The following is a 12,922-nucleotide window of genomic DNA, read 5'->3' as shown; positions in this document are numbered from 1 at the left end:
GTGTCTCATTGTCATCATGAGTGACATCACCCTGAAAATGCTCGAGGGTGACCGCATCATAAGTCGTGTAATTTTGTAATAAAGTCACAAGAGTAGGGGCATTTACGTAACCGAGGCTGAGATTCGGGAGACTAGGGTTTGCTCGTGGCGACAATAAAAACCCCGGCGCCTCGTGTTGGCCACCGAAGCAATTGAAGATGGTATATTTCTACTCGATCCTTGTTGTTTGTGTGATTAGCGTGCCAATTCTTCATTCTCGTTACAGTTTTCACTTCAATGACGCAGTAGTTAGCTGCATGTTCTTGCGATTCGTTCTTTCTTGAATCCTTGTGTATATTTTCTTTAAGGATTTCGATTTTGTAGTCTCAGCAGATTTAGCATGTCGAATTTGTTTGAGCTTTATTGCAATGACGGTTCTTGTTTGAGTCGTATCATGTAATCACTGTTTTCTGTTTTCCTGGAGGAATCGGTTGAATCGAGGCTGAAAAGCCATAGTGCGCCAGCACGCCTGTAAAAGATGGCTTTTTGATCGTTTGCAGCCCAAGCAAATCCACGAGATTAAGGATTTCCTTCTCACTGCGAGAAGGAAAGATGCGAGGTCGGTGAAGATAAAGAGGAGCAAGGACGTGGTCAAGTTCAAAGTTCGCTGCGCCAAGTACCTCTACACATTGTGTGTGTTCGACTATGCGAAGGCAGACAAGTTGAAGCAATCTCTTCCCCCAGGTTCGTTTAATTATCTTCCTTCGTTTGCCGTGACTTGTACGGCTACATTTAGTTAGACTTTTTTTTAGCATCCCAGTCCCTTAACTTAAATAATTTATATTAGAATATGTATAGTTATGAAAGTAAAACAATTAAAGTCATTGATCCTAATGTCGTTGGTTTTACCGACGAAAGATATAATACGTGATAACATATGCAGGAATAACATAAAAATGATGTGTAAAAAGATAATTTCAACGTTCCTATTATGTTTTTTTTCTTCTTAATTGTGGTGGTGGATAACGGCGTCGCTGGAGTCACGGGTGGCTGAGTGACGAAACGACCACTTGATGCTTGCATCGGCGTCCACGCAGAGCATCGCACGACATTTGCATTGGCGCCGACGCAGATGCAGAGCGACGAATGAGAAAAGAAGGATGAGGGATTGGGGAAGGAGGGAGAGAAGGGAGAGCGGCGATGAAAAGTGAGGCGAAGGGAGAGGAGGAAGAGGACGACGGAGATATTGACTTTCAACATTTGCGTTGACGCCAACGCAGATGTTGAGCGACGCTTACGTAGATGCAGAACGTCGACATTTGTGCCGTTCTTTTTCTCCTCTCCCTTTGTTTCACATCTCGTTGTCGCTCTCCCTCCTCTTCCTCCTCCTCCCGCTTCTTGACCAATCCCTCATCCTTCTTTCCCCTTTTGTCGCTCTGCATTTGCATCAGCGTCGATGCAGATGTTGATTGGCCGTTTCATCGCTCAACCACTCGCGGCCCTAATGGCGTTGTCGTTCGCCACTACCACAAAGAAAAAAAAAAACGTAATTGAGACGTTGAAATTATCATTTTACCCATTGTTTTCGTGTCATTTCTGCACATGCTGTCATATGTTGTATCTTTCATCAGTAAAATTGATGACGTTAGGATAAATATGGTTAATTGTTTCATTTTTATAACTATAAGGATTTTATTGTAAATTTTTTAAGTCTAGGAACCAGAATGCTAAAGAGGTCTAATTATAGGGGATAATCTGTAATTAGCCCTGATTTTTATGTTAACAGATAATCTCAATTTATAAGAAAGAAGTTATACATTCGAAGGTCATAGTTGATATTCTTTGTTGTCAATAGTAATGGAGATACTGAGTAACATCAAGATCTACACCGAAGCTATACTGCTAGCTTATTGATTCGTGTGATATATATGTAAATTATTCTGATGGAGGATATGTAATGTCTTGATCATTTGAAAACAAAATTAGTGTTCCTTACATTATTGGTTGAGAAATCAGATTGTAAATAATGGGTTGTTGCCATGTTGAAATTTGGTCATCCTCATTTGACAGAAAGAGTTATCCTTAGCCAATGGATAGAGTAAGCTGCATCCTATTTAGGATTGTTCATGCAATAAGGTGAAAGCTGCTTGTGGAGCCTGGGCATCAACATAGTACTTGCCTCAATTTCATGCACAGTTTATCCTAGTCTCTGTTATCTATTCTAAGGGTTGCTAAAGATTTGTTTGAAAGCTGCACGTACCAAAGCAATTTTTGTACATTTCTGACAGGCATTAATTGATGGACAACTGTAAAGAGCGTAAAGCATGTAGAAATTATAATGATAGACAACTCTTGGTTTCTTCACTGGAACAGATTAGTAAATTGTTCTATCATGATGGGTTGCGTTGATATCACTTATTTCCCCAACAACAGTGAATTCATGTTCACTAAATGAGTTGATTGAGATACGATGAAGTGCTGATGGTTCGACTTTGATAATAATGTTAACGATCTTATTTGTTTGATGTTGCAGGCTTGAGTGTCCAAGAAGTCTGAAGATATTATTTCGAGCAGTGGCTGATCGGTTGTGGTGACAATATTCAATTAAATATTTCTGTCACTTAAAAAGGAACGATGTGGTTTTGGATTTAATGGATCACATATGTTTTCAAGGAAAACCTACTTATTGCTGAGAAATCATCTATAACCTCCTTGTGATTGGTAATTGTGCTGTCTTTTCCTTGTATCATTTCCCTGTTTGTCAGTCCAATGCCTTTTTTTCTCTTTTTCTGTTTTTTGGAGGTAAAAAAATTACTATGTGAGATTTATGGTTAATCTCTCTCTTAATGCAAGTGTTTGAGCTTTGCTAAAATTGATTTCACATATCTTTTAATCTGGCTTCTTCTTTCATTAAAAGATTAATTTTGCCTCTCAATAGCCATTAGTAATATATGTGTATATATTCAAAAGGAATTGTGATAAAATAGGCATTGGATTTATATTCTGAAGAAGTCCAGCATGTGATTTCTTTTGCACAACATTGACTTTTTCTTCCTCATGACACATCAGCTGGAAGGTTGTCCATAGGAATGTGAGCTTTTTGACCTGCTTGGCTGGGCTGCCTATGAGTTCAGATGGAGAAAGGAAGGGAGAAATTGTGGTGTTCATTTACAGCTCGAATCATAAGTAACATGTGAATTTTTTTGTAGATCCCATTGGATCATGTAATCTTAGGTGATGGCTAAAATTATCACATCACCAATATGAACTTGAACCCAAAAGCTGATGCATTTGCTTATTAATCTTGCTGTAAATAGATAAGCCCCTTGGCAGCACCTTATTAATCTTTCTAAAATTCTCTAATATTTAACCTATAATATAAATCTAAATCTATTTCCGCTGCATAAAGATTTCTATTCTATGAGCTTCTTGCCGTAGATAGATAAGGCCCTTGGCAGCACCTCCATTCAAGAACCCTTGTTCTATAACCATTGTAGCATGCAATTCATACAGGCATTATTCATCCCATTGAATAGTTTGTCTGATCGTTTTGTCTCTCCTAAACAATTCCTGAAGGAGGAGTTGCAACCCATGGTCAGAACTCAGTTCAGCCAAGGATCAGAACAATGCAAACCGGAAGCAAAGATCAAATACGTTGTTGACCTAATAGACGATATGGGAAGAAAATATTGGATTGTGAGAGCATTTGTTACCTCAGGGCTGGATCCAATGCAGAGGATTCTAACAGCTATTTCCATCTCGTCCCCGCACCTCCACTTCGAAACCCCAACTCCCAATTCCCGTCCGGAAACCCGAAGCTCAATCTTTTATAGCTCTCCTCCTCCCGGTGCTCCGCCGGACCAATTTGAGAGTGACGACGACGGCTTTCTCGTAATTGATCGTGATGGAAAAGGGTATTTCTGTCAATTGGAACTGTGGATAACGTGGGATCGAGCGGCTGCCCTCTTATTCAAAATTAGGGTTTCTTCTTCTTGTTTCGTGTTGCTTTCGAGATCTCTAGCAGAGAATTATGGCGTTAATGATGATGACTGCGTTCGGTCCGAAGCTTCCGCTTCAACGGGATAAATCTCGAATTTCTCGAGTAATTCCAATTCATTTTCTGGCTTCCAGTTTTCTCTGTTTTTCTGTTTATTACGAAGAATCAGATGAACTTGATGCAATTTTCTCTCAAGAAAACCCTAGTTTTTAACAGCATTTGGTTTCTGGCTTCTGTTCTCTTGATGTTTGCCAAAAAAGAAGTTTTGATCTTATATTAGCACTTTGTGATTATAAATGAGTACCATAAATGGTTGGTTCTGTTATTGTTGATTTTGTTTAATCTCGTAATCGTTATGTAGGTTAATTTATCTCTTTGCTACATATGATGCAATTTAATCTCCAGGTGATGGTGCCACTAAGTTTGAAAGCCACTCTAAGTAGAACAACTGAAAGAGCTACTGCTTGTAATGTATGGGAAGGTCAAAGGTAAATCTCCGGCTGTTTCCTTTTCCTGTTACCAATTATTTGTTTTCAGGGTTTTGATGCACAGAAGCTAATTGTTTTGATTAAATTTTTGAAGGAGTCTGCTTTAGTTTTCTTTCTGGAAAATACTCAGTTTAATTTTCATTTGAAGCATCCGTGTTTAGATTGACATGGAGACTGAAATGAGATGATATATTTTGACGTATGCATTGATCGGTCGTATCTTTACCTTCCATTTTGACTTCCTACTCATTTCTCTGCAGCAATTGGGACTTTTCAACTAATCCATCTCCAATTTCATTCGACGAAATATATGAAATTATGTACCACCATCAGAGATAAGCTCTGTGTGGTAGTCACTTTGAGAACTATAGATTCCTGGTTATCCTTTATACTAGTGCCTCTCAAGATTGTCTTATGAAGATGTAAGCAGATTCAAGTTACTAAAGAAAGAAGTAGTTGATAATGAATCTAAGATGTTCTCTATGTGGAAGATATACAAACATTCAAAAGCTTGTGTAAGCTAGTTAGTGCCTACTTGAATTGCTAGATGCAGTATTATGTATGCTGCTCTCCTTTTTCCAGTGGTTTGGGATATGTTGTAAAGTCATTTCCTTTCTTTGGTAGGACATACTTTCCCTTATAAAATGATGTTAGACAAGAAATACGCTTTCAATAGACTTGATGGTTTTAGTATTGATGGAAATTGTGACTGGCAATGGATGGATCATGTTGAATAAATTACTTTTCCTTGTTTACTTTGTGTTTGTGGAAGACAATGAATATGTAGGCGCCAGCAAGTGTTGTAGGACATACTTTCCCTTATAAAATGATGTTAGACAAGAAATATGCTTTCAATAGACTTGACGGTTTTAGTATTGATGGAAATTGTGACTAGCAATGGATGGATCATGTTGAATAAATTACTTTTCCTTGTTTACTTTGTGTTTGTGGAAGACAATGAATATGTAGGGGCCAGCAACAGTGTTGTAGGACATACTTTCCCTTATAAAATGATGTTAGACAAGAAATACGCTTTCAATAGACTTGATGGTTTTAGTATTGATGGAAATTGTGACTAGCAATGGATGGATCATGTTGAATAAATTACTTTTCCTTGTTTACTTTGTGTTTGTGGAAGACAATGAATATGTAGGGGCCAGCAACAGTGTTGTAGGACATACTTTCCCTTATAAAATGATGTTAGACAAGAAATACACTTTCAATAGACTTGATGGTTTTAGTATTGATAGAAATTGTGACTAGCAATGGATGGATCATGTTGAATAAATTATTTTTCCTTGTTTACTTTGTATTTGTGGAAGACATATGAATATGTAGGGGCTAGCAACAGTGTTGTGCTATCCTGCAACATCAAGCTAGAAGCTTTTACATGAAGACTATTGATTTTCCAAATCTAATCAGGCAAAACATGCTTTATATTGTGCTTCCAAATTGGTCTAGATTCATTTGGTTCCCTAAATGAATTTTTTGCTTCTCTACAATTTCTAACACAAATAATCGCTTTAATATTGTCAGCCTAACATTTTTGCATCAAAGAGGCTTAAGGCATTCCCCTTGGTCCACATTTGCAGTTGGTCCAGGTGAACTTTCCCTTCAATCATGCATCAACTCTGGTGCTGCAAGGTAGCTGAGTTGCTTAATCGAACAAATTCTAACTAACAGTTCCTTGTGATTATAGGTTTAGAAGCATCAATATCTGATCCGTCAAAGAATGACATAAGATTGGACAATGTTAAGATAGTCATCGAGTCACGTGACAATGATAAGATTACTGTGAGCTCATGACTTGGATCTTTGTATTCAGTAGGTACATAATATGTTCGTAGATTTTACTTCAAAGTAAGTTTATGCATTTCCAAAGTTGATCTGTTATCCTCCTGCTACTTGTAGAGAGCATACTATTAAGCTGTTTAGCTGTTGGGGTGGAGTACCAACCAAATGACAAGTCAGATATGATCTTCTCACCCCTCTTTGTGTGGACTATATCAGAACAAAAGAATAGATGCTAGCACAACCACTTACAAGCTTTACAAGTCCAAGAAAATCACAAGAAAGGACATGAAATTTACGTGGAATCCCTCCAAGAGTGAAAAGCCACGGGGCCAAATTCTGACCAGACCTTCCATCATAGAAAATAATGGGATATGACAGTGTCCTCTTGAGCACTTTTATAGGATCAACAAAAATCAAGATAACATGTATCTTGGCTTATAATAACAAGAAGTATCATCGCCAGGAGTGGATTACATGAAAACAAGAGTAGTCCCCATCAAAATCATGTAAACAAGGGTAGGTCTCACGAAACTAGCTCTTGGAAACAAGGGAACAATTCAGCCTCTCTCCAATCCAAGACCATCAACATAAACTGAGAAAAACACATAATCTTGAGAGAGAGCAATCTTTGAATGCATTTCTATTGTTTAGCAGATTAAATAAGAGAAAAGAATTCCAATTTTCTTCTCTTAATCTTCTTCCTTGCCTTTTCTTACTCTTTGTAATCACCAATGATTTTTTTCCCTTAACATAAATCAAATTACCGTAAATAATATGTTGCTTTATTTAAATTATTAAATTCTTTGTTTATGTAGTTGATTAAGGAAATGATTAAAATTGATTTCCTTAATCATGTGGACAAGTTAGAAATTTTGTCAATCAGTTATGCGGATAAGTGAAATGGGTTAAGTACAATGTGGGGTATGGTTGTGTTTTGTGACACGGGGAAAGGTGTTAAGCATCTTTGAAAAAAATGCTAAAGCTATAGCTATAACAATAATACCAACAGGAATCTTATTCCTATTTGGGGTGTCTTCTTGAATCCTCTTTCTTCTATTAAGAATCTTTTTTCTCGACTTCTTATTTGAAAATTCTAACCTTGAAACCACACTGATGCCTTTGTAGTTGTTTATAATAAGATATGGTGGTAAAAAATATGGAGGTTGAATATGCGAGCAAATTACCAGTTTTTTCTTCTTCTTTTTTATTTGAAAATATATATTCTTATTTACTAACTAGTTCTCACTTTCAATAGTTCATTTGCTCAGTGACAACTTCTTAATATGATTATATCAGGTAAGAGTGGACTTAACTGGTGAGGAAACACAGAAGGCATTTGATATTGTCTTAACAAATTTGGCTCGCACTGCACCTCCAATTCCAGGATTCCGGAGAATGAAAGGAGGTCTGTTTGTTTGGTTACTGATATGGCTGTTTGATATGTTTCTTGAAGTTCATAATGTGTGACATCATCCAATATTCTCTCTTTCTGGTTTTCATGTTAGTTCTTTTCTGCCTTATGCCTTAGTTCTGACGAAATATATATTTTTCTGCATGATTCCTGGATGATTCAAGGAAAGACATCCAATGTAAGTAGTCTTTGTCCTTCCAACCAGGTCTTCTTCTAGTCATTCAATGCATTTCTGCATGTTGCCTTTGAATTTGCTTGTACTTATCGGAATACTGCTTATGCCTTGTTTATCATGACCTTAAGTTACCTACAATTGAGAACTGAAATAAAATATTAATAGATATTTATTGTAAGTTGTGTTATAAGCTATCATCTCTTCTTGCTGTAGAAATTATGTAGGAAATCTAGCTTAAGGTTGGGAATGATATGGAGGAAAGAATGTTGATCATCTGATATACCATGGTCTGCCATACCGAAGCGTACCGCCCGTACCGGGCGGTACGTACCTGTCCAATGGGTTTTCGGTATGCGGACCGCTCGCTACCGGGCGGTATGCCCCAAAAACCCCCGTATCGAGCGATACGAGGCAAAATCGGGCGGTAACGGTCGAAATTTCGACCGTTACCGTCCGACACCACTCGGTACCGCCCGTTACCACTCGGTAACAGTCGATTTCGACCGTTACCGTCCGACACCACTCGGTAACGGTCGAAATCGACTGTTACCTCACTGTAGCAGTGCTACAGTGTTCCAACGGTCAATTTGATCGTTGGAGCTTTTTCTCCTCCTATTTAAACCATTCTTCTCTCCCCTATTTCATTATACTCTCTTAAACTCTCTCTCAACGTGCAAGGCAAAGGGGAAGGCAGTAGCATCAGTTGCATCGTTGGAAAGAATCGGGTCGGACGACGAGACACCTTCACAATCACATTCTCTTTCTCGCTCGGTCCAGAGACATGACAGCAACACGGACAGCAGTGCCTTGACAGATGATGGCGGTGATGCCGGGCAATCGTTGGTCTCGTCTACACAACTTGAGAGTAGTGAATGGATTGAGGAGCAATATTTTACACATGCCACTCAAGATTCAGATCATGGAACTCGACAAGGTAGTGATCAAGTTTATGCGCGGAAGGGGAAGGGGAAGGGGAAGGCAGTGGATGAATATGAACAAATACGACAGAGCATACATGATATAGACACAGAAAGAGGCTCATCGTATTATGGAGAATCATACGGGCAACAACAAGATGGTGATAGTTGGTCATCCTTCTCTGAGCAACAACATTATACAGAACAACACCAATATATGCCTCAAGAGCTGCCTCGGACAAATATGATTCATGACGATCAGTCTACGATCAACACCACATTGATGCATCAATGGCACACGGTGTATCAATATACTATGTCATGGGATCAATTTCATGATTGGGTCCAACAAACGTATCATATTGATATGTATCGGATCGAGGACCCCGATCCACTACCCGTGGAAGCCCGTCGTTCGTTTTGGTGGTAGAACAACAATCAGGTATATCTAGATATGTGATAATTTATTTCATTTGAATTTTAGAGTTTATATTGTAACAAAATAGTCTAACAATTTAACTGATTTTTCTGTAGATATTTCAATCTATAACGGGCTGAAATACGAACCTCGAACAAGACTACCTCAAAGCCTGAAAAAGATATGTGATACTATTTTTACCTAATTTACATTGATTTTGCTAAACCTATACTATTACTATATTTATTTGTAACTTGAAAACCCTATCCTAACTTTTTTTTCTAATTTTCAGGTATTTTGGAGGGATAAATCGGTAAAATCGGGTGTACCGCTCGGTACACCCGTACCGTACCGTACCGAGCCCGGGTCGAAACTCCGGTATGGTACGGTATGGCGGACCTTTACCATGTATACGCAAATATTCCCATCTAAAATAACTTGTGGCTTAGCCCACTTCTTTTACTTTTTTACTTTTCAACTTCTAAAACTTGTAAGAAGCAGATTATCAACGACGAATTTGCTACCACTGCACATTGCTTTGTGTCTTGAAGCCTTTCCCAACCTTTTCTTTCATATGACCCACTTGTCCTAGTACATGATGCAACTTCATTCTTAAGCTTGACATTTTTATGATAATGGTGTGCCTAGTCAGGATTAATTTGAAATTTTGTTTGTTGAAATTTGGTGTAGGTGCCAAAGAGCTTTCTATTACAGATGCTTGGGCGAGACCGTGTAACTAAATTTCTTATACAAGAAATTGTTGGTATTACAATTGGAGACTATGTGAAGAAGGCATGTCACATGTTAATGTTTTACATTTTGCATAAGTATGGCAAATTCTTAATTGCTGAAATTGTCTTAACATTTGATCGTACTAGGAAAACCTAAAGGTGAAAAGCCAGTTTAAAACGATCCAGACAGCTGAAGAGCTCGAAGCAGCTTTTACTCCAGGAAGTGAATTTGGATTCAATGCTGTGGTGGATGTTGAAAATTCAGATTCTGAAACCACCAGCTCAAGCGCTTCCTAGTCATAAATAGATAATTTTGCAACTAGACATGCATATCATTTAAAAAAAATGCTTTATTTGTTTTTTCTTTGTTAGTAACTTGCATCAAACTCTGATGAATCAATGATGTATCAATGCAGAACTTTATATCGAGGTCGGATATCAATTGCCATTATGTCACATATTAATTCTCGAAATAATTATGGAATATAACTACTTCTTTGATGCATTCATCTAGAGGCTTCATGGGCACTTCCACCCATCCAGGAATGAACTTCTCTGCAAGGAAGGTTGTATTGTGGTCAGAGGATTGAACTTATCTGTTGCATCCTAATCATGTAAAATTATGGTCAGAGGATTTAGATTGTGGGTTGACCAATACCCAACTGTGGTTGACAACAAATCTTTTTAGCTGCTGATATGTTCTACTATGAATCAGTGGGTACTGGTTACAGAGAACTGGTTTGGAGTTTATCTTATAGAAGGTGAGCATGAAATGCCCACCACAATCTTCAATTGGCATTTCATAAACTTGCTGTTCGCAGAAAAATCATGCTGATAGTTGGGAGGATTGATCCAAGAATGATGTACTGCTCAAATCAGATGGTATGTACCAACTCAACCACTGCTTAGATTGATCAAACATTGTAATGTGGCCTAGATTGCATTATATTGTTGAAAACCTGAGACTTCTTCAATCATGATTTATCGATGTCGATGTCATTGTTTGATAATGCAACACAAATTACTCCATTTTGTGCACTTCCAGTGTAGAATTCATTTAAGAGAGTTGTTTATATAATGTGCACTCAGCTTGGTCTCTGCATCTATCAACCCAATCATCAACTGCTTTCTTTTAAGCAAATACTGAGGAATTATGGAACTTTCATGAACATAACCTGCACAAAATAGCCATTTGGAATCATGTTGACAGAAACAGTCACTCCCTAGAAAAAAGAGCTCATTTGTTACCTCTGCTTGCAGTAAACCTTAATAGTGAGTATTGGTGGTGTGCATTTTAACTTCATTATCCACAATGATATGTATCATTTCATCTTTCTTAGCTTAGTTCTCAGTGTCTGGCATCATTTACTTGTCAGTCCAGCTTGATTTGCTCTGACAAAGAGTGATATATTCAAGCTGTTTCACAATGCCTTGATATGAAATGAATCAGCTAGCCATGAATGAAAGCATTTAAAAGCCATCATCAATTAGTAGTTTCTGTAACATTGATCATAAGCACAATGTAGCCAAGATAAATGGGAGCTACCAGAGGAAGAAGGGAAATAAGATCATAACTCAAACAAGGAAAATTCTCATGAAGCTGCAACAAGCTTGTAGAGAAGAAGAACACAATCTAAGCATGGCTTAGGCACTGCCCATGAGCTGCATGGCTTCTGCTGCAGTAGGCAGTGATGGGATTGCTCCCTTCTTGGTGGTGGTGATTGCTCCACATGCATTGGCAAACCTCAGCAGCTCCCTCAACTTCTTTTCATCCTGCAACAAATCACAGAATCCATCACAACACGCATCTCACTGCTGATACATGAATCAAAGCACAGCGTCTCTCATGTCCTCTACCTGCAGAGCCGACTGGTCTTCGACGATCTTCCCCAGCAAAGCGCCGACGAACGCGTCGCCAGCACCGGTCGTGTCGACCTGTTTGACGGCGTAGGACTCGACGCTGCCATGGAAATCCTTGACCCAAGAAAGCCAGCGAAGTCAGCAGGAGCTCAGAAAGGCTTCGATCTCACTTGAGCCACAGATCTGTGTACCTTGGTGTAGTACTTGCATCCCTTCTCCCCAAGAGTGACGAGGAGGAGCTTCAGACTCGGGCGCCAGAGTCGCATGGCGACTTCGTCTTCCACCGACTCCGTGCCGGTGAGGAACTCCAGCTCGACGTCGCTCACCTTGATGATGTCGGCCTGGTCCCAGATGCTCAGGATCTGCTCCCTGGCCTCCGCCGCCGACGGCCACAGCGGCAGCCGGAGGTTGGGGTCGTAGGAGAGCAGGGCTCCTGCTTCCTTTGCCGCCTCCATCGCCTTCAAATGAGCGGATCGACATGGCTCCGTGATCAGACTTATAGATCCGTAGTGAAAGATCGCGGCCTGTAGATCCAACCATGAATCCAAGCATAATCTTACGTTAAAGTAGTGTGGTGTCCGGGGAGAGATCTACCCTTCTGATGAGATCAAGGTTGAGCTCCGCTTCCGTGAGCAGCATGTCGGCGCTGGGGTTGCGGTAGAACATGAACTCGCGCTCGCCGTCGGCGCGCAGTGTGACGAAGGCCAGCGCAGTGCGCGCCCCGGCGTCGAACGACACGCCGGCGTCGTCCACGCCGTTCTCCTTCAGGATCGCCGCCAGCATGCGGCCGAACTCGTCGTCTCCAAGCTTGCCGAGGAAGGCGCAGCGGCCACCGAGCCGGGCCACGGCGATCGCCACGTTGGCCGGGGCGCCGCCGGGCGCCTTTAGGAACCCCGGCGCCTCCGCCAGCGACACGCCCGACACGGTCGGCACGAAGTCGATGAGCATCTCGCCGAAGCTCACGATGAGGCCGGCGCCGGCGGAGTCTCCGTTCACTGTAACCATCTTGGAGGTGTTTGATAGAATTGCAAGAGGAGAAGAGACGAAGGTTTGAAGGGCTACGGCTAGTAGTGTACACGAAAGAGAGGAAAGCCATTAATATAAGCGAGAGAGAGGGAGTGGGTAAGATGGAATGATCATAGTGTGTTGGCT

The 12,922-nt window shown here is 40.1% G+C and overlaps 3 protein-coding genes across 7 annotated transcripts; 2 read left to right on the top strand and 1 right to left on the bottom strand.

Moving 5' to 3' along the window:
• The first annotated feature begins 95 nt into the window (after window positions 1-95).
• Window positions 96-2,860, top strand: LOC135653227 (large ribosomal subunit protein eL38z/eL38y-like). Its single transcript, XM_065174964.1, has 3 exons — window positions 96-200; window positions 540-723; window positions 2,513-2,860. Exons 1-3 carry the CDS (start codon window positions 198-200, stop codon window positions 2,533-2,535), a joined length of 210 nt encoding a protein of 69 aa, XP_065031036.1. The 5' UTR covers window positions 96-197; the 3' UTR covers window positions 2,536-2,860.
• Window positions 2,861-3,473: 613 nt separating this feature from the next.
• On the top strand, window positions 3,474-10,419 carry LOC135653225 (uncharacterized). Of its 5 annotated transcripts, none has more exons than XM_065174959.1 (8): window positions 3,691-4,081; window positions 4,382-4,464; window positions 6,001-6,065; window positions 6,164-6,258; window positions 7,555-7,663; window positions 7,834-7,847; window positions 8,523-9,203; window positions 9,296-9,557. In XM_065174959.1, the coding sequence occupies exons 1-7, from the start codon at window positions 4,010-4,012 to the stop codon at window positions 9,189-9,191; spliced, it is 1,107 nt and encodes a 368-aa protein (XP_065031031.1). In that variant the 5' UTR covers window positions 3,691-4,009; the 3' UTR covers window positions 9,192-9,203; window positions 9,296-9,557. The 5 variants fall into 5 exon arrangements, with proteins under 5 accessions (XP_065031032.1, XP_065031030.1, XP_065031031.1 ...); XM_065174961.1 differs by lacking the exons at window positions 8,523-9,203; window positions 9,296-9,557 and adding exons at window positions 9,870-9,971; window positions 10,058-10,419 and having other exon boundaries at window positions 3,725-4,081; window positions 7,834-7,874; XM_065174962.1 differs by lacking the exons at window positions 8,523-9,203; window positions 9,296-9,557 and adding exons at window positions 9,870-9,971; window positions 10,058-10,419 and having other exon boundaries at window positions 3,742-4,081.
• Window positions 10,420-11,371: 952 nt separating this feature from the next.
• On the bottom strand, window positions 11,372-12,848 carry LOC135653226 (fructokinase-1-like). The gene is made up of 4 exons (XM_065174963.1): window positions 12,365-12,848; window positions 11,962-12,294; window positions 11,768-11,884; window positions 11,372-11,683 (listed from the first exon to the last, which is right to left on the bottom strand). The coding sequence occupies exons 1-4, from the start codon at window positions 12,773-12,775 to the stop codon at window positions 11,555-11,557; spliced, it is 990 nt and encodes a 329-aa protein (XP_065031035.1). The 5' UTR covers window positions 12,776-12,848; the 3' UTR covers window positions 11,372-11,554.
• Between the last annotated feature and the right edge of the window lie 74 nt (window positions 12,849-12,922).

This window comes from Musa acuminata, chromosome BXJ3-11 (genome assembly GCF_036884655.1).
Source record: "Musa acuminata AAA Group cultivar baxijiao chromosome BXJ3-11, Cavendish_Baxijiao_AAA, whole genome shotgun sequence".
In the NCBI taxonomy this organism is placed as follows: Eukaryota; Viridiplantae; Streptophyta; class Magnoliopsida; order Zingiberales; family Musaceae; genus Musa; species Musa acuminata.
Note: the sequence above shows the minus strand (reverse complement) of the source record. Positions and strands in the feature narration are given on the sequence as shown.